The sequence below is a fragment of the Ceratotherium simum genome, chromosome 19 (genome assembly GCF_057802395.1).
Source record: "Ceratotherium simum simum isolate JZ-2026a chromosome 19, ASM5780239v1, whole genome shotgun sequence".
NCBI lineage: Eukaryota > Metazoa > Chordata > Mammalia > Perissodactyla > Rhinocerotidae > Ceratotherium > Ceratotherium simum.
This window is the reverse complement of record NC_141918.1, coordinates 32,011,862-32,034,189: the sequence shown is the minus strand read 5'-3', so window position 1 is coordinate 32,034,189 and position 22,328 is coordinate 32,011,862. Positions and strand designations below refer to the sequence as shown.

The 22,328-nt window shown below is 38.0% G+C and overlaps 1 protein-coding gene across 1 annotated transcript in view; it reads left to right on the top strand.

Annotated features, from left to right (window-relative positions):
- Positions 1-22,328, top strand: part of AK9 (adenylate kinase 9) — a 117,698-nt gene that overhangs the window by 8,294 nt on the left and 87,076 nt on the right. Inside the window, exons 5-9 of the mRNA XM_087443988.1 lie at positions 1,657-1,769; positions 5,416-5,604; positions 9,738-9,866; positions 13,172-13,246; positions 18,715-18,813. Coding sequence (XP_087300114.1) covers positions 1,657-1,769; positions 5,416-5,604; positions 9,738-9,866; positions 13,172-13,246; positions 18,715-18,813 — 605 coding nt within the window. The remainder of the gene's footprint in view (positions 1-1,656; positions 1,770-5,415; positions 5,605-9,737; positions 9,867-13,171; positions 13,247-18,714; positions 18,814-22,328) is intronic.

Below are 22,328 nucleotides of genomic sequence, written 5' to 3'. Positions count from 1 at the left end.
TGCTTAGATGAATTGTATCTATCAGTATGTATCATATTAGAAATTAAAACTGAGAAATGTTTAAAAGATTTGTTTAAAAATAATAGTAAAACCGTTACATGCTAACGTAAATAGTGTATTTTATGAAAAATAAATATACTCTTCAAAACAAAAAATTTAGTGAGAAGAGTGGTATTGTTTTATATTTTCACAAATCTCTTTAATGTCTGGCTTAAGAGAAGACCTAGCTGAATTCTCACATCTACTTCTGCTCAATCTGTTGCAATATATTGCTTTTGTTGAAGTACATGAAGAAAATTCAGCTGCACACAGATATGTAGTTGGAAAAGGGAGGAGTATTTTAATATCCTTTAGAATAATTGTGAATATTCTAGATCCTACACCAAAACTTGACATGGAGAAGTTTCTTAAAGGTTAGTTGCATTGTGGAATCTGAAACCACATCAGTGAACTTTTCAAACTCTGTTACATCAAAATTCATTGGTCTATATTACAGTTGGAATGGATCTTTTACCCATGCATGATTTTGTGGCACCAGCATCGGTTATTTGAAAAATATTGGTTCCCAGAGTTATGCGCATCTTCCAAATGTTGACACATTTCATTATACAATATCAGAAAATCATATTTGTTAATATCATCATTAGTCTCATCAAGAGAAGTTTTAAGAATTGGGAAGCTGTTAAGCTTATGGAAGTAGATACAAGTTTTCCAAAGTTTGAATCTTCATTTAAATCTTATAATTGGCAATGTATACTGTCAGTTGTTTACCTCGAAATGACAGGCTCACTCTATTCACTTTTTGTAAAATCTGCCAAATGTCTAAAGCTGAATAACCATAATTTGTCTATCAATTGTTCTTCCAAGAAAAAAATGTTCTATTAAAATAGCAGAAAAATTGGTTGAAGGCATTTAAACCCCACCGAAGGAGTTAAGACTTTCTTCCATTAACAAGAGAAAAGTTTCTCAAGCAAGAGTGATATAATTAAATAAATGTATTAAGGGAATTAATGTGATGATGGTAGACAGGGTGAATTTCAAGGAGAAGATTTAGGTTTCTAGGTAGAGATGCAAGCCAATAAATGTGCTAAGCCAAAATCATATTGATAATGTTCTGTTTCTTAAACTGTATGGGGGCTACATGGATGTTTTATTACTCTCTATAACTTACATAAACATTATTATGTTATTATTATGTATTCTGTTGTATTATAAAATATTAAGAAAAAATATGTACCATGCAACCCCTGTAATATGGGGTTACCTTATTAATTATATTAATTAATATTAATTAATGGTAATATGAACCTTACCATTCATCATATGAGCTTTCCTAACATGAGTTAAAAGCATTATTAGCATAGAATTCCCTTTCCTAGGCACCTCATGTACCTAAAATAAATTGATTTGGAATTTTTAAAAATATCTCCTCCTAGCCCAATGATTTTATTTATTATCAGAAAAACATTATTCATAGTTATACTTCAGGTGACAATAACCTTAACTAGTAATTAAAAATTTTTGACAGATGACTTTAAGACCTGCATTAGTATTCATCAATAAGTAGATAATATTTTATAAAGTAATAATAATAAATCCATGCTCTCATATATTGATAATATTATAAAACTTTAAAAATGATATTTTACTCTACAGGTTATATTATCACAGAAATACCATCACTTTCACAGGATGCCATGACTACTTTGGAGCAAATAGAATTAATTAAAAATTTAAACTTGAAACCTGATGTTATAATCAATATTAAGGTAAGAATATTCATTGTTTTTCTAGTATGGTTAGCTATTGTTTTTGATAGTAGTTAAATTCAAGGAATGTTTTCAAAAATTTTAAGTAGTTAGGGAAATAACGTATGCATCAATCATAAGGAACTGAATTATACTTTCTCATACCTCTGTGCCTTTGCACCTGCAGCCCCATCCACAGGAAATTCCTCCTTGCCTCTTCACCAGGCGTAATAATGGTCATCTTTTGACAGTCACTTCAGGCATCATCTGTTCCAAACTTTCCCTGACAACCACCCGCTTCACACCAACACACATATTAATACTCTCTCTCTCTCTCTCCCCTTATCCCCTACACCTTATTTACCACAGGGAAGTTAAGGACTTCTCTGATGACCACTCATTATGTTTCTCTCTTCTATCATATTACCCCACTATATTGTCATTGTCCATTTTCCTTCTAGACTCTGCCTTACTCAAAGGCAGAAACCATGTCTTACTCATATAAACATCAACTAGCACAGTATATGGCACCTAGTAGACACCTAACAAGTTTGCCAGTTAAATAAAATGAAAGAACAAACAAATGATTTGGACGTATGAATGTTAAAGAACACCACTAGATTGGTTAAGGATCAAGTCTGGGTCCTGTTCCCAATTCTCTCCTTCATCAACAGTTAGAATTTGGTGAATCACATTTAGGAGCCTCCATTACCTCTCTACAAAGATGACAATAGCTGCCTCATGGGATTGTGGTAAGAATTCAGAGGACTACTTGTTTATATGAAAATGAATGATAAGCTTTTATATTCATACCCTGTCTGGTTCCCCAAGTGGTTTAACAGCTCAAAATAAATTAGATGGTTCTCAGCTCAGCTGTTGGGACCCAGTGGTGTGTTTGGGTCAGCTGTGAGAGAGAGGCGGGTGTTGTAGTGCTGAGTCTGGTGTGATCTGCAGCCCCAGCCACAGATCATGTCAGAGGCCAATCAAAATCCCTACACGACCTTGAGAATGTCACACATGTGACCATGTGTATAAGGGAGAGCAGAAAAGATCTCAAACAATTAACCGAAACCAAATATAAGGTCTAAACCACAGAAAATATAGATTATATAGGAAATTAAGACCTGGTGGAACGAGAGTACACAGATATACAGGCCATAGGTCCAAAATGCTTACAAAATTTGGATCATAAATTTGGATCTAAGTTTGATGAGCCAAAGTAGAAGGGGACATGTGACCAGTTATATAAAATTTGTATTGTCCATGAAAAGACAAGCTATTCCTTAAGGAAAAACAACAACAACAACAACAACTCCCGTTAAAAATAAGAGAAATATCTTATATGGGTCTTAATATAAAAGATTGTTACTGTAGAGAATGAAGTCCTTAGCCCCATTTATATTATGTGATAGTGAGTGTCCATGGCAGTTTCTACAGGGTAGCCAGAGTGTAATCAGAGGGTCTACTGTGAGAGAGAACTCAGTACAACACACACTGCTCTGATGGTTTGGCCTTATTTGGGGAGACAGCTGGAATTTCTAGAGCAGAAGTTCTTAGCATGGGATCCATGAATCCATAAGCATCCATGAACCTCCTGAAATTGCAAAATGTTATGTGTATGCATTTTTCTGAAGCAAAAGCCTGTGGCTTTCATTATATTCTAAAGGGGTCTGTACCAAAAAAAAAAAAAAAGTGGTCAAGGGCCAGTGATCTACTACAACAGTAGTTCTCAGAGTACAGTCCCAGAGCCAGCTGCATCAGCAGCACTCAGAGCTTGTTAGAAATGCAAATTCTCAGGCCCCATCCCAGAACTATGAGTCAGAAACTGTGCGGGCGGGCGGCGTCCAGCTATCTGTGTTGAAAGGCCCTCCGGGTGACTCATGCCCAGTGAAGTTTGAGGACCACTGCTCTGAGGCACGTCCTTCATGCCACCCTCTTATTAATCACTTCCTACAAGTGAAAACAGGAGACAGCTGAAGGCGATCGTCTTTGTCAAGGACTTGCAATGTGGGTATTCTGGGTTGCTGAATAAGGGCAAATACACGTTTTAAAAATTACCTGAATGGGTTGAAATCTTTCTTGCAAAAAACTAGGAAAGCTAAATAAAAGTCTTGCCTCAATAAATACCCATCCTGTCCCCAAGTAGAGGTGGCCTGAAGAAATCAGAAAACGAGCAAGGAAGGTTCTAAAGTTTCTTGCTTCCTTTCTTTCTCAAAGTGTGGTACATGAACTGTTGGCTTCAGAATTACCAAATGGCTTGTTAAAATGTCTAAGCCTCACTGTAGACTTAATAAATCACAAGGGGGAGCAGAAATCTCTATTTGCGGTTCACTCTATACGATTACACACTAATGTTTGAGAACCGCTACTATAGAATAGCATCCAGAGTGTTTTTTCTTTGTGCTGAGGAAGATTCGCCCTGAGCTAGCATCTGTGCCAATCTTCCTCCACTTTATAAGTGGGTCCCTGCCACAGTGTGGCCAACAAGTGGTATAGATCTGCACCAGGGATCCGAACCCATGAATCCGGGCCACCAAAGCAGAACACACCAAACCCAACCACTATGCCAGGAGGCCAGCCCCCAGAGTTTTTTATCCTAAAAAATACTCAGGGCAGGGCCAGGCTCATGGCTTAGCAGTTAAGTGCGCGCTCTCTGCTGCTGGCGGCCCGGGTTCAGATCCCAGGTGCGCACCGACGCACCGCTTCTCTGGCCATGCTGAGGCCGCGTCCCACATGCAGCAACTAGAAGGATGTGCAGCTATGACATACAACTATCTACTGGGGCTTTGGGGGGGGAGAAATAAATAAATCTTTAAAAAATATTCAGGGCAGAATTTACAGCCCCAAACCCTAGTTATCATTAAGAATGTGCCACAGAGCATGGGCTATGGGTCAGAAGGTCTGATTCCAAGTCAGAGATCCCCCCCAGGACATTGTGATCTGAGACCAGATTCTTAAACTGCCAGAATCTTAATCTTCTCTAATCTGCAAAATGGCTTTAATCATAATATTGGATTGTTTCTCTTACAGGATTAGTTTAAGAATTGAGTAAAATATTACACATGTGAAAGTACTTTGAAGCAAGAAAATTACTCATGGACTTGGTTTTGGCTTTCTTTTTCTATCCATACTCGGTTTTCTGATTTATAAAATGAAAAGTTTAGAAGAGATGACAGTTCAGGTCCCATTCATGACTGCCATTTTATGAAATATTTCACCCATAAGGTTGTAAATGATAGTGAATATTGTAAATACACGATGTATTTTTTTGTTGGAAATATGTGACTATTCCCCCATTTTCCTCCATTCTCAACCTTTTCAAACTAATCTGGCAGGATCCTCCTGTATATCTTTGCAGACTAAACTGATTTTCTATTCTATTTCTCTAACTCTTTCTACATTCTTCGAGCCCTCTTTTTTGTCTTAAAACTTCTGATACGTTCTCACACATATGAATTTCAGATAAAGAAAAGTGTTGGCATAGCATAAAAGTTGTGTCTTATGCCTCTGTTGGCCACTGGTGGAACCCGATAACAAAATGCCACTTACAACATTGCATTCGCTCAGTGCTGTAGGGGCTTTTTCGGTGTATGTAATACCTAACATATGAATGGGAAGTAAAAGCATTTTCAAACTGTTTTAAGTGATTATGAATGTTGTTCCCTAGTGCCCCGACTATGATTTATGCCAAAGAATTTCTGGACAAAGGCAGCACAGTAGCACAGGGTACTTATACACAAAAGATCAATGGGATCCTGAAATCATTGAGAGTCGTAGGAGAAAGAAGAAAGAAGCCCAAAAAGAAGTCAAAGGAGAAGAGGAAGGGGAAGAGGAAGAAGAGCAAGAAGAGGAAGAGGTAAGATCCCAGTACCGTATATCACACTTTTAAAATTTGCTATAGTTAAATTAAACGGTAGCATAGATAATAGAAAATAGCAGATACTAGAGAAAATTACATTTTCTTGACATTTTTTTTCATCTGGAGGAAATACCAAAGATCTTTCATATTTTTGAGAACTGTTAGATCATAATCTAGAGGTCATCTAGTTTAACCTTCTTATCAGTATGGAAGTCTCTCCATAGCCTGACAGCTAGTCTTCATTTCATAGCAACGGAGAGTTATTGGTCACCTACTAGGTGTCAAGCACTATGCATGCTAGAATGAGGAGTTAGAGCCATAAAACACAGTGTAACATGGGGTACAAGGTAGCCCAGGCATAATCCAATTTACGAAGTTAACATAACCCCGATTCCAAGCTCTGACAAAGAGAGCATGTGAAAAGAAATCGATAGCCCAATCTCACATATGCATATTGTTACAACAATCCCAAAGTCAATACTAGTAATCGCAATGCCATAGGACATTGGAATAATCTTCTACCATGACTTAATGAGGAAAATTTGATATTAAGAAATCTATTAATAGGTAGTGGGCGGAATTTGGCCCCCTGGGGCAGGGCAGGCCATAGCTTGTCAATTCCTGCTCTACTGAAATAGACCTGTGATTTCTATTAGAAATTAATTTATTTATAATTTTATATAATTTTAAATAATTTCTATAATTTATAATTTATTATAAATAAATACTATTTCTGTTAGGGCCTAGACTCTGTGAAGTCAGATGTTAATTTATAGAGGGATACGTTGCAAATCATTTGTCCAGTAGAAAAGATAAACCCCAAAGGTTACAGTTTTATTGCCCTGTAGGAGATTAAGCAGCCTTGTATCTAACTTTGCCATCTAATTTCAGTGATTATGTGTACTTCGCTTTGTCATTCTGCTGGTTCCCTCACAATGGGTTCCATGAATCTTTGACATTTGTTCTTTCATTTAAGAGTAGATCTTAAAATTTATCATTACAAGAAAAAAATTTGTGTAACTATGTATGATGATGGATGTTAACTAGACTTACTGTGATTATTTTGCATATATACAAATATCAAATCATTATGTTGTACACCTGAAACTAATATAATGTTATGTGTCAATTATATTTCAATAAAAAAACTTGTTAATATAAGAAAGCCCTTTTAAAGACATAAAATAATCTTCCCTCTGCAAAAGGGCATTAGATAATAGCCAGCATCTATTCCAGATTTTTTTTAAAAAAGGAAAACTTCATAGAAAATAGGAATAAAAGTGTGTCATTTTAGCATGAATAAAGCATACCATCTTAATCAAATGGTATTTGATTAGAGGTATTTGATTAGAGGAGTCACAACTCAGTTACAGGAACCCATAGTTATGTCAATTTGTGATGTCAGCCAGGTATAATAGGGAGGAGAGAGGACTAGGGTAGGCTAGGACTGCACTGTCCAATATGGTAGCCACTAGCCCCATGTTGCTATTTAAATTTAAATTAATTAAAATTATATAAAATTTAAAATTCAGTTCCTCGCAGCACTAGCCACATTTCAAGTGCTCAGTGACCAAATACAGCTGTGTCTTCCTAGTTGAACAGCATAGATACAGAACATTTCCCTACTGCAGAGTTCCGCTGGACAGCCGGAGAGTGCATGCCCCTCCTCAGAGGACAGCTGCCTCTCAGCTCCAGCCCAGACAACTATTGCCATGTGGGAATGCTAGCCTATTCTTACCAAGTAGTCTGGTTTTTCCAGAGAAGCCAAAATCAGCATTTTAATATAAAAGTAGTTGGCAACAATCCAAAAATTTTAAAACACAGTGTAGGCACGTGCTTTAGGAAATAATCAAATTATGTCTTCAGATTAGATTCAGCCCCAGGGGCCCAGTTTGCTGTGATCTCTGCCTAGTGGCACAGCCACATTCAGAAGTCAGACAAGGAAGCCTGCCACCCACTTGGGTTGATGGCCAGTAACCCTCTGAAAGTGTTCACCCTTATATACACACGAATGTAAACCATCTCCCTGAACTGCTGTAATAACTTTGTTCATGTTCTCTTGGCTTCCACTTTCCTTGACCCCCATTCCATTCCATTCCATTCTTTACAGCAGCCAGAGCCATTTTTTAAGAAATGTGACCCTCACTGACTTTCTATTACCTATAGGTGAAAATCCAAACACCCTCATGTGGTTTTCAGGGCCGTGGGCCCAGCTGCTCTGATCTCATCCCCAGCCCTGTCTCCCTCCTGCTCACCATATTCCAGCCATGTTGGCCTTCCAGCTGGTCTTCAGCTGTGCTGACCTCAGTGTCGCCTCAAACCTTTGCACTTACTGTTTCCCCTTCCCTCTGCCTACCACACTGTTCTCCATCTTCTTCATGCTCCTGCTCTTCACCCAGGTCTCACCCCGGGATTACATCACTAGAGACCACCCAGCAAGCCACTCTCTAACCGAGAAATACACTCCCACCATATGTGATTTTAAATGTGCTAGTAGCACTTTTTTTAAAAGTAAAAAGAAACAGGCAAAAGTAATTTTAATAATATATTTTATTTAAGCCAATATATCCAAAATATTATTTCAACATGTAATCAACATTCTAAAAACTCTAAAAATGTTGTGTTCTTTTCTCATGCTAGGTGTTTGAAATCTAGCATGTATTTTACACTACAGCACATTCCAGTCTGCACTGGCCACATTTCCAGCGCTCAATGTGTACGTGTGGCTGGTAGCTACCATGCTGGACAGCACAGGGCTAACCCCTTGCCCTGCTTCGTTTTCTTCATAGCTCTTATCACTTTCGAAATTGTGTTATTTGTTTACTTGCTGATTATCTGTCTACCCACTGAATCTAAGCCCCAGGCAGCAGGAACTATATCCCCCAAGCCTGTAACAGTGCTCGGCATACAGTAGGTGCTTAATAAGAAGTTGGGTAGTGACTGAATTCGTGAGCATGCTAACAAAGCCCTCTGCGAGAGAGAGAAGAATGATAGTGTCTTTTGGAAAAGACAGTGTGTATTAAGCCACCTTGAAATGTATAATTTTTGGTCCACGAATTTTACTTTTAGGAACTATTTTAATTGAAAGTATTAACAATATAAAGATTTACTTACAAAGCTATTCAGTGAAACATCATTTATAATTGTGAAAAATTTGAAACATTTTTGTCCAACTATAGAATAATGATTAAATAATCATATATTTAAGGATATTAATTTATTTGACCATTAAAATCGTATATAAACATTTCAAATAGGTTATAAAATGGCTTATATAATAGATAATGTGATTTAAATTGTATAAAATATGGATGTGTATGTATTGATAAAAACTAGAATTAATAATTAGATAATAAATATGATAATAATAATAGAATAATAAATATGATATTGAACCCTTACCAGGCCTTGGTAAGTGTTCAACATACTATTTTTACACATACTATTCCCTCTGCCCGAAATGGTCTTTCTCCATTAATCTGTGTGGCTCTCTCCCTCATTTCCTTCTGAGTTCTACTCAAATGTCACTTCTTCAGAGAACCCTTTCATGACCACCTGATATAAAATAGCACCGTCTCCCATCACTCTCCATCTCCTCTACCCTGCATTATTTTTTTTCCTAGTATTTACCACCACTCAACACACTGTATATTTGTCTACTTGTTTACGCTTTGTCTTCTCCAACTGGAATGTGTACTCCGAGCCCCAAGGTCTTGGTTTTATTCACTGTCATATCTCAAGCTCCTAGAACACTGCCGGGCACATAGTAGGCACTCCATCAATCTTTACTGAAGGAAGGAGTGAATGAATGACCTACAAGATCAGGTATTCAGAGAAAATCTAATTTCTTTGTTTTGTCTCTAAAAATCTGATGTTCTTCTCCTACTCTTCCCTACTTATTGAGTGGCAAGAAGAAATTAAGTATCCAAGTCAATTTCAAGCTTTATTGCATCTGAAAAAGGCCCCTTAGGGTGTTCAGTCTCTCTTAAATAAAAATCCTCAGTCTCTAATTTTCCCTTCTTTCTGCTTCTCACCCCAAAATGGCATCTAGGTGTAACAAGGGAGGGATATGGCTTATAAATTAAGTAATCATTCACAGAGATATTTGCAATCTCTTCCCTTCCGTTTAGGCATTTATTGCTGAGATGCAGACGGTGGCTGAGGTTCTTCAACATCTAGTTCAGAGGCCTGAGGATTATTTGGAAAATGTTGAGCACGTTGTTAAAATTTATAAGGAAATAATTCTTCCTTCTTTAGAAGTAAGAACAAGATCTATTGCTTAAAGTGGGGATATGGGCGTCTGTGTTGTATCACTGGTTAAACAGCTTTCCCCTCTCTTCGTCTCTGTGTATCAGCTGCCTGATCCCCTCCTCTTGAGCTTGGGAGAAGGATGCCAGCATAAGGCTTGCATCCCAAAGGCTGTTTCACAGGACAATATTATTTTACTCTTGCAAAGAAGCAATGTGGCTGAAAAGTGATAAATGATCTGCATTTTTCAAAAATCACTGGAGGAATTTATTTACAGGTGGAAACTGGAAAACTCATGTTAAGAGACTGTTTTGTAAAAGCATTTTCAATCCGTAATTTATGGGTTTATCAAAACAAATGTACACTTAGTGTGCATCTTTTATTCTAGAAGGAATTATTGTTAATTTAGTTAAATTGCAATCTAAAGAAGAGTTATCCCCAGATTGGTTTCTGTGGTTATCCCATTCAAAGTTAATTATACGTAAACACAATAAGGCTATTATATATTATAATAGAAAAGTTTTAATTAAAATAATTAGCATTTTAAAAGTATGATTACTAAAATTAGAATTATGTGAAGAGCATATTTTATATGGACAAAAATGCCAGGCAAACTGCCAAATTTGTGTTGGAGATTTATTCAACAAACATTTATTGAACTTGGGTACTTGGCCAGACACCATGCTAAGCAATAGAACTTCAAAGATAAAATAACACAACACTCCTCAAGTTTCCTCTTCCCATCTGATAGAGAAACTAAAAGAATTTGTTTAATGCTGTTTACATATTTTTAAAGACATGTGAGTGGATCATTTTCATTCTCATCATTCACCCCCCCAAAATGAGAACCAAATTTCATTGTTTTCTTATTTATGACTTTTATTCCTCCTCTCTTCCTCTTCTATCCCTGGCCATTAAACATAGCTTCTTAAGAATGATTTACGTGTCTATCTGTAAACTTCTTTCTTCCTTCAACAAAAATATTCTGCATGCTCTTTTAAGTGGCTGGCACTGGATATGAAACAAAGCGTAACTGAAATCAGATTCAGAAAATTAGAAAATTAAATTCATGGGAGAGGAAAAAAACAGAGATAGTCTCTTCAAGGATAGGGAGACGTCCTGGTGGTGCTGGGATGTAGGTCGTACGTCCCAGCATCGCCAATGCACAGTGCAGTGCGCAAAGTCTGGCAGGTGGCAAAGTCTTAACAGATGTTCTGCTGAACAAGTGATGAGATCACAAAGGAAAAAGAATGATGGCTTCAATTTCGTCACATATAAAACTTCTGGAAACAAAATTAAAAAAAAAACTCACTCAAATTAAAAGACAACAAACTGGAAAAATATCCTCATCAAGTCTGATAAAACATTTAAAGCTTTGATACATTAAAAGGTCATAGAAATGATTTTTTTAAAATCTGTAAGTTCTTACCCTCCTGAGACAAATGGGCAACAAATATGAGCAGACAATTCATAAAAATGAAAGACAAAAGAGTAACAAGCCTGTAGAAAAAATGTTCAGCCTCACTGATCATAAAGAAATGCTCATCTAAATAATGAAATATTTCCATGATCAAATTTTAAAAGATGAACAAGGAATAAGAATTCCTAATGCTAGCAAGTATACGGTAAAGCAAACACTCTCACATCCTGCTGAAAGGAAAATAAATTAGTGTGGCCGTTTTTGAATAGCTTGTCCGCAAAAAGTCCAGAAGTGGGAAACTTCTAGGCCTTGCAGCAAAGCACAGGTAAGAATTGATTGCCCTGGTGCGCACAAAACAAGAATTTCAAAGCCAAGAACCTAGACTTTAGGCCTAGGTGACACTTGCTGAATAGTAGAACAATTGCCTTGTATGGTAATTCTGGGGTACTGGCATGTGTAATGGGAGGTGGCGGAGAGCCATAAAAGGTAGGAGCCTGCAATTCTAGTCTCCTCTGACCTGGGTGAGATGTCAATTCACTTGGGATGCCAAGATATCACTAAAATTCAGTGTGCCTCCAAGAGACATGAGGAAAGCAAGTGGGAACAAACTAACCTGCATCATTTTTGGTTTATATCCTGCTTCAGCAGTAATCCAAGGCCAAGTCCTCATTCTTGTCTGTCTTTGAATTCCAGCTTGACTTCTGATCTGACCTGGTGCATGTATCTTTAGCCGTAGGAGTGTTCATACTCTTTGACTTTGTAAGTCTACTCTTAAGAATCTAGCTTAAGGAAAGCATTATTTACTTCCTTGTTTAGAACATGGTAATTTATGGTTAAATAAATAATGCTGGCATAATGTGCTGTCTTTCTAGAAGAAAAGAAACACTTAGAACCCAACCTTGCACAATATTGTGAAAGACAAAATGCACTGGACAATTAGGGAGATGATTTTGCCGTAGGGAGAATGTTCACTAATGAGACCTTCTCACAGAAAAGGAAGAGAGCCTGGGGTTTTGTGGAGGCAGGTAAACAAGGGAGCCATCCCGAGTCTTAAGGGAATCCTGAAGAAGGGTGGAGACGGAACTTATCACAGTCCTTGAGGAAGGGTGGAGTTGGGTCTTATCTCTTGACAATCCCTGCTTTCTGGAAACACAGAGCTCAGATAGAGTACAACATTGCCAATGTACAAAAGTAAAATCTGGTGGATTTTGGATTTTAGTATTAAAAACAAAAAACGATCATAGAAGAAAATTTAGAAGAATATTAATATAATCTTGAGATAGAGAAAATCTAATTTAAGCAAGAAAGGAAATTCAGAAACAATGAAAACAGATATATTTCATTATAAAAATGTTTTATATTGCAGAAGATACCATAAACAAAGTCAAAAGATAAATCATAGCAAGGTAAAATATTTGCAATCCGTGTGACAGATAAGGGTTCAAGACTTTCCATGAATGTTAGGGAAAAGAAACAATCTAATAGAAAAATTCACAGAGGTTATGGCTATCTGGATGCTAAACCTCACCCATAGCTGGAGAAATAAAACATAAAACAAACCAATCTCATTTTTCACCTATCAGTTTGGCAGAAATTATTTTATGAATATGTGCAGAGAGACAGATGTCCCAGAACATTTTCTACTGGGAAGGACTCTTAAGACTTCAGTGTAGAGAAAAACTGAAAATAACAGAAAGAGAATAAAATTCATGGTAAGAAGGCTAGTTTAGGCTTTTGCAAAAGGTCCCTTGAGCACTGAAAATAACATACATTATATCATGTATAAAGCAAACAATTTACCTTTAAAGATTTCTTCATAGTATATTAAGATTCTGGACTTGTATTCACTTTTGCCAATGGTCTTGGATTCTAAGGTTTCTTTTCTATTATGTACAGGAAGTAATGGCTGAACACGATTCCGAGTATCTCATTGAGCTAGATGGAAATAAGCCCCCAGAGGAGCTCTTCATGGTAAGTGCAATGCTCAGTAAGAATATCCCACAGTCTGGAAAATCAAAAAATTATTGACTACATTGTACTTATTTTTAAAAATATCAGAAATATATTTACCTTTTTAACACCATTTATTTTTGAAAAATTCATTTTGACATAAAAATTTGATGTTGTATTTATTCATCTGTCCATATTTAAATCAAAACTACATTTGAATTAAAAAATCTCTGTATGACAAAAAATGCCTCAAAGAAAAGTAAAAGCAGATAACAGCCAATAAGCACTTGAAAAGATGCTTTACATGAGTCATTAGGGAAATGCAAACCAAAACCGTAGTGCACTACTACTTCACACCCACTAAGATGGCTAAAATTTAAAGGAAAAAAAAGACAATAACAAGTGTTGACGAGGATGTGGAAAAATGAGACTCCCCATATGTTGCCAGTGGGATTGTAAAATGGTGTGGCCACTTTGGAAAACAGTTTGGTAGTTCCTCAGTAGGTTAAACGTGGAGTTACCACAGTACTTAGCAATTGAACTCCGAGGTATATACCCAAAAGAATTGAAAACAGGTGTTCAAATGAAAATTTGTACATAAATGTTCATAGCAGCACTATTCACAATAGCCAAAAAGTCCAAAACAAGCCAAGTGTCCATAGACTGAAGAATGGATAAATAAAATGTGGTATATTCATACAATGGAATATTATTCAGCAATAAAACAGAATGAAGTATTGATACATGTTGTAACATGGATGAATCTTGAACACATACTAAGTGAAAGAAAAGTTACAAAAGATCACATATCAAATGATTCCATTTATATGAAATATCCAAAATAGGCAAATCTATAAAGACAGAAACTAGATTAGTGATTGCTTGGGGCAGGGGGCGGGGGGATACCACTATGGGAGCTCTTGGGATAAATGTGGAGTGGCTGCTAATGGATCAAGGGTTTCTTTTGGGGATGATGAAAATGTTCTAAGACCAATTGTGGTGATGGTTGCACACCTCTGAATATACTAAAAACAATTGAATTGTACACTCTAAGTGGGTGAATTATATCTCAATAAAGCTGTTTCTTTAAAAAAGATGTATGTGTATTTGAAAATACAATATTATTTTCACTATTAAAAAAACAGAGGGCCGGCCCGGTGGCGCAAGCGGTTGGGTGCGCGTGCTCCGCTGTGGCGGCCCGGGGTTCGCTGGTTCGGATACCGGGCGCGCACCGACGCACTGCTTTGGCAAGCCATGCTGTGGCGGCGTCCCATATAAAGTGGAGGAGGATGGGCACAGATGTTAGCCCAGGGCCGTCTTCCTCGGCAAAAAAAGAGGAGGATTGGCGGATGTTAGCACAGGGCTGATCTCCTCACAAAAAAAAAAAAAAAAAAAACAGAGACAATGAGAGGAAATACTTTCCATACTTATTATAAACAACTGTTTAATATCTTTTATTATTTAAATATAAAAAAACTTCTGATATTTCAATAGAAAAAAGGCAAATGCCTCAATAGAAAAAACAGATAAAGGGCATGAACAGGTAATTTAGAAAGAAATGTCCAATAAATATTTTTTAAAAAACGTCTATAACCAAATTATTAGTCAAAGAAATGCAAACTTAAAGAATGAAGCGGCATTTTGGGACAGATTTAACAAATTCCTCCAATACTCAGGATTGTGGGGAGAGTTTGGGGAATGGGTACTCTCATATCCTTTCGGTAGGAGTAGACAGTGGCACAATCTTCCTGGAAAATAATAGGGCATATATGTATCCAAAAGATCTTTTTAACTGTCTATAGTCTGTCCAAAGAGCCTCAACTTCTAGTAATTTATTCTGAGGAAATAAATGGATATATAGAAAAGATTTTCATTCAAGATGTTTATAATCAGAAAAAAGCAAAAAATATTTTGGAAAGGGGATTTTTTTAAATGTGTGAATTTTTAAAATCAATGTATGATTTTCGGCTAAAACACACTAGTAATTCTTCTGTTTATGTTAACAACACTAAATGCGTCATTTAAATATATTTCATGTGTTAACTTCCCACTGAGAATGGAAGGAAGAGAAGATATGGGTTTTTTTTTTCCCTAAATGAAAATATCTTCATTTTTTTTATTGAGGTAAATTGACATACAACATTATATTAGTTTCAGGTGTACAACATAATGATTTGATATTTGTATATATTGTATAATGATCACTACAAGAAGTCTAGTTAACTTCTGTCACCATATATAGTTACAGAATTTTTTTTCTTGTGATGAAAACTTTTAAGATTTACTCTCTTAGCACCTTTGAAATATACAATACAGTATTATTCACTATAGTCGCCATGCTGTACATTACATCCCCATGACATTTATTTTATAACCGAAAGTTTGTACCTTTTGACTACCTTCACCCATTTCACCCAGCCCCCACCCCCTGCCTCTGGCAACCACCAATCTGTTCTCTATATCTATAAGCTTGGTTGTATTTTTGTTTTGAAAATATCTTCATTCTGATTTTAAAAGTTATACATACTCATTGTTTTAAAATAATCAGAAAACACAAAATACAAAAATAGTACAAAATAATTTGTATTATACAAGTTATAAAACACAAAAATATTCAGTACAATAATACAAAATAATACAAAAATACATTATCTAGACACCTAATAGGTGTCTGGCGTTATGGTAAGCTCTAGGGATACAGAGGGTGAGGAGGCAGATGAGTCCATGAGTCCTTCCTCTCGTGTGATATTGGGGAAAATAAATATTTAAAGGGAAGTTTGTGTTATAGTCAGGAAAGTACAAGGTACTACAGGGGCTCATGGCAGAAGGTAGAACCTAGTCTGGTGAGGAGGGCCATCTGTTTGAAATTATTTTTAAAGTGAAACTCTAAGGATGCGTAAGAATTAGACCTCGAAGGCTGGGAGAGGAGAGGGAGGTGGACAGTGTTCCGTGCCGAGGGAAGAGTCTGGGTGAAGCCCCAGAGGCAAGAAAGAGCAGAGTGGGTTCTGGGAACTGAACGCAGGACTGGAACATAAAGGGCTTTTTTAGGAGTATGGAGTAGGGGGGCATGGAACAGTGCCTGGACTTTAGGAATAAGCCGGGGTTTCATCGAGAAAGACCTTGTAAGCCATGTTAAACAGTTTATACCTCATGATAAGGGAGTGGGCAGCCAGTAAAAGTTTTAAGCAAGAGAGTGAAAATGATCCTATTTCTGTTTAAGAAAGATCACTCAGACTGCAGTGCAAAGAAAAAACCAGAGAAGAATCAAGTTGGTGGTAGGAAAACTAGTTCTGACTTTTGCAGTAGATCAGGTCAGATATGGTGGCCTAACCTAGGATAGTAACTGTGGGAATGGACAGACGAAGACAGACCTGAGAGATATTTAAGAAGTCTACATGACAGGACTTGGGGAGTGACTTATGTAAGAGTTAAGGGAGAGAGAAAAGTCGGAGACAAAACGCTGATTTCTGGTTTGATGTAGTTGGTGGCAGCATAGAATAACGCTGGTGGTAAAGCCAAATTAGGGAGAATCTTCTCACTCGGAGTATGCTCTTGCCAAGATCATCAGTGATCTCCTCCCGACCAAAGCCAGTGGTCATTTTGCAGTCTTCATCTAATTCACCTAGAAGCAACATTTGACCCAGCTCATCACTTCTTTCTTGCTACTCCTTTCTTCCCTTGGCTTCTGGGACCCCACACTACTATATTCCATTCTACCTCACTGGACCGTCTGTATCTTTTTTTTTTTTTTTTTTTGGTCAGGGAGATTCGCCTTGAGCTAGCATCCATTGGCAATCTTCGTCTTTTTTTTTTTTTTTTTTTGCTTGAGGAAGATTGGCCCTGGGCTAACATCTGTGCCGATCTCCCTCTATTTTGTATGTGGGATGCCTCCACAGCATGACTGATGAGCAGAGTATGCCTGCGCCCAGGATCCGAACCCACAAACCTGGGCCGCCGAAGCAGAGTGTGCAGAACTTTAACCACTCGGCCACAGGGCCAGCCCCCTGGACACTCTGCATCTTCAATCTCCAGAGTTGGAGGATCCCAGAGCTCACTCCTTGTGTGCTCTTCTCTGTCTGCCTTCACTCCTTAGGAGACTTCATCCAGTCCAATGGCTTTAAATACCTTCTAAAAGCTGGCAACACTTAAATTCATATTACTATCCCAGACCTTTCCCCTGAATTCCAACTTGTATAATCAACTGCTACTCAGTATATCCAATTGGATCTCTAATAATCATCTCAGATTTAAATGTGCAAGATAAAACTCCTGATCCACCATCACCATCACCCCACCCCAAATCCACTCCTCCCACAGTTTTCTCCTCTCAGTAAATGTCAAATCCAACCTTCAACCTGCCCTTTTCTTTTTCTCACATCCCACATCCAATCCATCAGCATACACAGCAGGCTTCTCCTTCAAAATATATCCAGAATTTGACCACTTTTTACAACATGGTACTTTCCTCCAGGTAGAGGGCAGAAGCTCCAATAAGCCTGATTGAAACTTGCCAAGACTGTTAAGGCCTCAGTTGCCGTTGACACCCTATCACTTCTGCCCACATTCCATTGGCCAAAACAAGTTACATGAAGAAGCACCATGTCAATGGGATAGGGAAGTGTACTCCACCCAACATGAACTAGGGAATTAACAAGGGAAGGGAGGGAAGGATGAATTGTGAACGTATAATACAATTTACCACAGATAGTCGTACACCACCAGAACTTTATCTCACCATCTCTCATGTCAGATTCTGTGTTTCATATTCTTCCATATAGAGTCTGTATTAGTTTCTTACTGCTGCCATAACAAAGTACCACAAATTACGTGGTTTAAAATGACAGAAATTTATTCTGTTATAGTTCTAGCGACTAGGAGTCCAAAATCAAGGTCGTGGCAGGGCCATGCTTCCTCCAAATCCTCTAGAGGAGGATCCATCCTTGCCTTTTCCAGCTTTTGGTAGCCCTAGGCATCCTTTGGCTTGTAGCAGCATAATTCCAATATCTGCCTCCGTCTTCACATGGCTGTCTTCCCTCTGCCTGGAGAGGTCCCATAGAGCTAGACTTCTAAGGACAGGAATATTTGGGGACCAGAGGGCAGACTGTTATGAGTTGAATTCTGTCCTCCCAAAAAATATGTTGAGGTCCTAACCTCCAATACCTATGAATGTGACCTTACTTGGAAACAGGATCTTTTCAGGTATAATCAAGTTAAGATGAGGTCATACTGAATTAAGGTGGGCTATATCCAGTATGGCTGGTATCCTTATGAGATACAGGGGGAAGATACAGGGAGAAGATGGCTATGTGACAACAAAGGCAGAGACTGGAGTGAGGCATCTACAAGCCAAGGAACACCAAAGATTGGCAGCAAACCACCAGAAGCTAGGAAGAGGCAAGGAAGTATTCTACTCATGAGCTCATCACTTTTTCAGAATATTTGAGATATTTAAATGCCGATGTATTTAAAGATTTGTTCTTTAAATTTAGGAAGTTATGGATCGACTTAAATATCTGAACCTAAAAAGAGCAGCTGTTTTAACTAAACTTCAGAGTGCAGAGGAAGAAAATAACGATGCAATGGAAAATGTAAGTTATTTTTAACTGTTTGAAAGTATACCTTTCATCTTATGTTGTGAGCTTAATCTGTATCCTTTCAAGGTTTAAAAGGAGTTTCAGGATACCTTTTATAAAGATGGATTTGATTTCTGGGAAGAAGCTGTAATATTAGCACAATATTCTTGTACATACTAAACACAATGAATGTTCAGAAACAAAGAAAGACAATAAAATCAGAACAATCAACCACAGGAATAATGAGAAAGAAGGAAACGCAAGTTCAGCTGAAAAATTTTGCAGCCCCAAAGAAAGCAAAGCCATAAAATTCCTCGACTCTATAAGCACTCATTCATCCCTTCAATCCTTCAACCAATTTTTTTGAATAACTACTATGTCCTGGCACTGATGTATTATGGATGTGATGGTGATCAAATTGTAATTTCTAATTGCTAAAAGGACCATGAAGAGCTTACTTGGAGGATTTGATCTACTCTGGGAAGTTTAGTTCTACCTGTATGAATAGAAATAAAAAAAAATACCAGAATCCTAAATAGATAGCATAATTCAAATAAAATAATCTTTGAAGAAAGAGGTCATTTTATCATCCTGTGCTGTGTAATGCCTCAATCTTGATGGGGGAGCATAGCTGCAATATGTGCTGGGACTCCAATGACAGGCACTGGTGTTGAAGAGGAAGAAAGGTGGGCCTGAGGAGCACAGAGGCTGTGCACTGAGCCTTCTTCTAGTCATCACTGAAGAGAAAATTTAAAGTATCCATAAAACCTGGAGGAATTTTCCAGCTAGGAAGTTCCTTAGAAATTATTGCATGCATAGGCATAGGCCTAAGGTCATAGGTCATAAGATATATGACCAAAGATGCCTGCCCTCCTTTTCATAAAAGGGCAGAAGTTGTGGCTGTGTACACTGGAGTCACTATTCATATCTCTTAAGCAGTGTTTCTCCCTGGCAGTCCAGACCACCTCCAAAAGAATCACCTGGGAAGCGCACTACAAATACAGATTCCGGAGGCTCATATCCTAGACTGATTGAACCATAATGTCTGGAGGTGGGACCTGGAAATGTATTTTTACATCTAGAAAGGATTCCTATACCCATTTAAGCCTGAGAACCCCTACTTTAAAGTTTGGGACACTGAAAGACTCTGGCTGATCAAGGTTGATTAATCTTGAAGTCCCTGTATATTTTAAAAGACTTTAGATGGATGCTCTTCAGCTAAAGGCAGGTGATTTTAAAAGAACCAATATAAAGGACTTGAATAGACATTTCTCCAAAGAAGATTTGTAAATGGCCAATAAATACATGAAAAGATACTCAACGTCACTAGTCATTAGGGAAATGCAAATCAAAACTACAACGAGATACTGCCATTAGGTGTGAATATATATATACATAGATCTCCAAAAAAAGGAAAATAACTAGTGTTGTCAAGGATGGGGAGAAATTGGAACCCTTGTGATGTAAAATGGTGTCGCCACTGTATAAAACAGTTTGGTAGTTCATCAAAGTGTTAAACACAGACTTACCATATGATCCAGCAATTTTGCTCCTAGGAATATACCCAACAGAATTGAAAGCAGGAACTCAAACAAGTATTTGTACACCAATGTTCATAGCAGCTTTATTCACAATAGCCAGCAGATGGAAACAACCCAAATGTCTATCCATGACATGAATGGATAAACAAAGTGTGGTATATACATACAATGGAATATTATTCAGCCTTAAAAAAAGAATGAAATTCTGATACATGCTAAAACATGGATGAATCTTGAAACTATTATGCTAAATGAAACAAACCAGACACAAAAGGACAGATACTGTGTGATTACACTTAAATGAAGTACCTAGAATAGGCAAATTCATAGAGACAGAAAGTAGAACAGAGATTACGAGGGGCTGAGGGGAAGCGGGGAATGGGGAATTGTCATTTAATAGGTGCAGAGTTTCTGTTTGGAATGAAATGAATGAGTGATCAAGTTCCAGAAATGGATAGTGGTGATGGTTGCACAACATTTTGAATGTACATAATACCACTGAATTATACACTTAAAGATAGTTAAATGATAAATTTTATGTTATGTATATTGTACCATAATCTGAAAACAAAAACCAAAAAACCTCCTTGCAGATTTTCCTATGCAACCAGGGATGAGAGAGGCACAAAGACCTTAATGTGAACTTGAACTCCCTGGTGAAGAGGGTGAGAGCTATTAACGTCTGATGAGCTGTTAGAGAGGTGGGGGATGTGTGGGTGGGGATGAGGGTGTGTGTGTGTGGTGGGAGAAAGGACATGTCAAGCTGGCACCCAGCACAAGAGACAGTAACAGCACTGATTTTCCAATCAGACAGATCTGAATTTGAACTCCAGGTCTACAGCCTACCAGATCACCTTTCACTTTATTCAACTATTAAAAAAGGGATAATAACCCTACTACATAGTGTTATTATAAGGACAAAATAAGATTATTGTTATAAAGTGCCTAAAACTAATGGTAATATTCCAAATATCTAACAGCTGTATTGCTGGGGCAGGGCTGGCTTCGAGGGCACAGCAGAGGTTCTTCAGCTCTACTCCCAGCTCTGTTGTGATAGGGTGAATGCCCCTGCACACCACCAGCTAATTTGCCAGGCCCAGTACAAAATGAAAACGCAGGGCCCTTGTTTTAAAGTTATCAAGAACTTCAAGACTGCAACAGCAGAGCATTAAACTGATGGTGGGGCCCTTCTAATCATGGGGTTCTGCATGACTGCACAGGTCGCTAGCCTGTGTAGCCAACTTTCTCGTGCCTCCCCCTTCCCTTGGCTGTGTCTGAGGTCCCTCTCACAAGCTCCTCTGGTTCAGTCTCTCCAGAAAGTAAGCCTCCAGTCTTCTGATGGAAGGAGAGGTCGGGGTGGGGGGACTGAGGGAAAGGGTGGATGGTTGACTGAGTGAAGTGGGGAGTGGCTCTGGCCTCTAGCACCAACCTCTAAAGATTTTCAAACAATCCTCCTGTCTTGTGCTCTCCATTCACCCCCTTCAGAGGTACCTGGTGTCAACAGGTCCTGAGCCTCACTAGGATTTTGCAGAGTGAATCAACTTGCTTCTTCTTGTCCCCACCCCAACCCACACCCACCCTTGCCACCATAGACACTGAGCCTTCACCTTTCTGTGATCTAAGTCAGTTACCACTCATCCATCTGCTTTCTAGCTTACAAAAATGTGTAGCCATGGCTGGTTTGCTGTCAGCTGCTCTGAACTCTTCTCCCATTCTCTGTGTCCTCTTGAGTTTATTCCTTTTCTCATTCCTCTGCTGTCATTTTCATGAGGTTTTAGGAAAGCAGCAAGCACAAATGCATGTGTACACCCTGCCTTGTTTAATCAGAGGTGGTCCAGATCATTTTTAAGACTGTAATATCAAACTCATTTGAAAACTCATCTTCTCATCACCCCTCAGCGCCTGCTAGACATGTGGCTCCAGAGGCTTGAAACTGAAAGAGGAACAAGGTCAAACACTTTTCCCAAGTTTGGGCAGGAAATAGACATG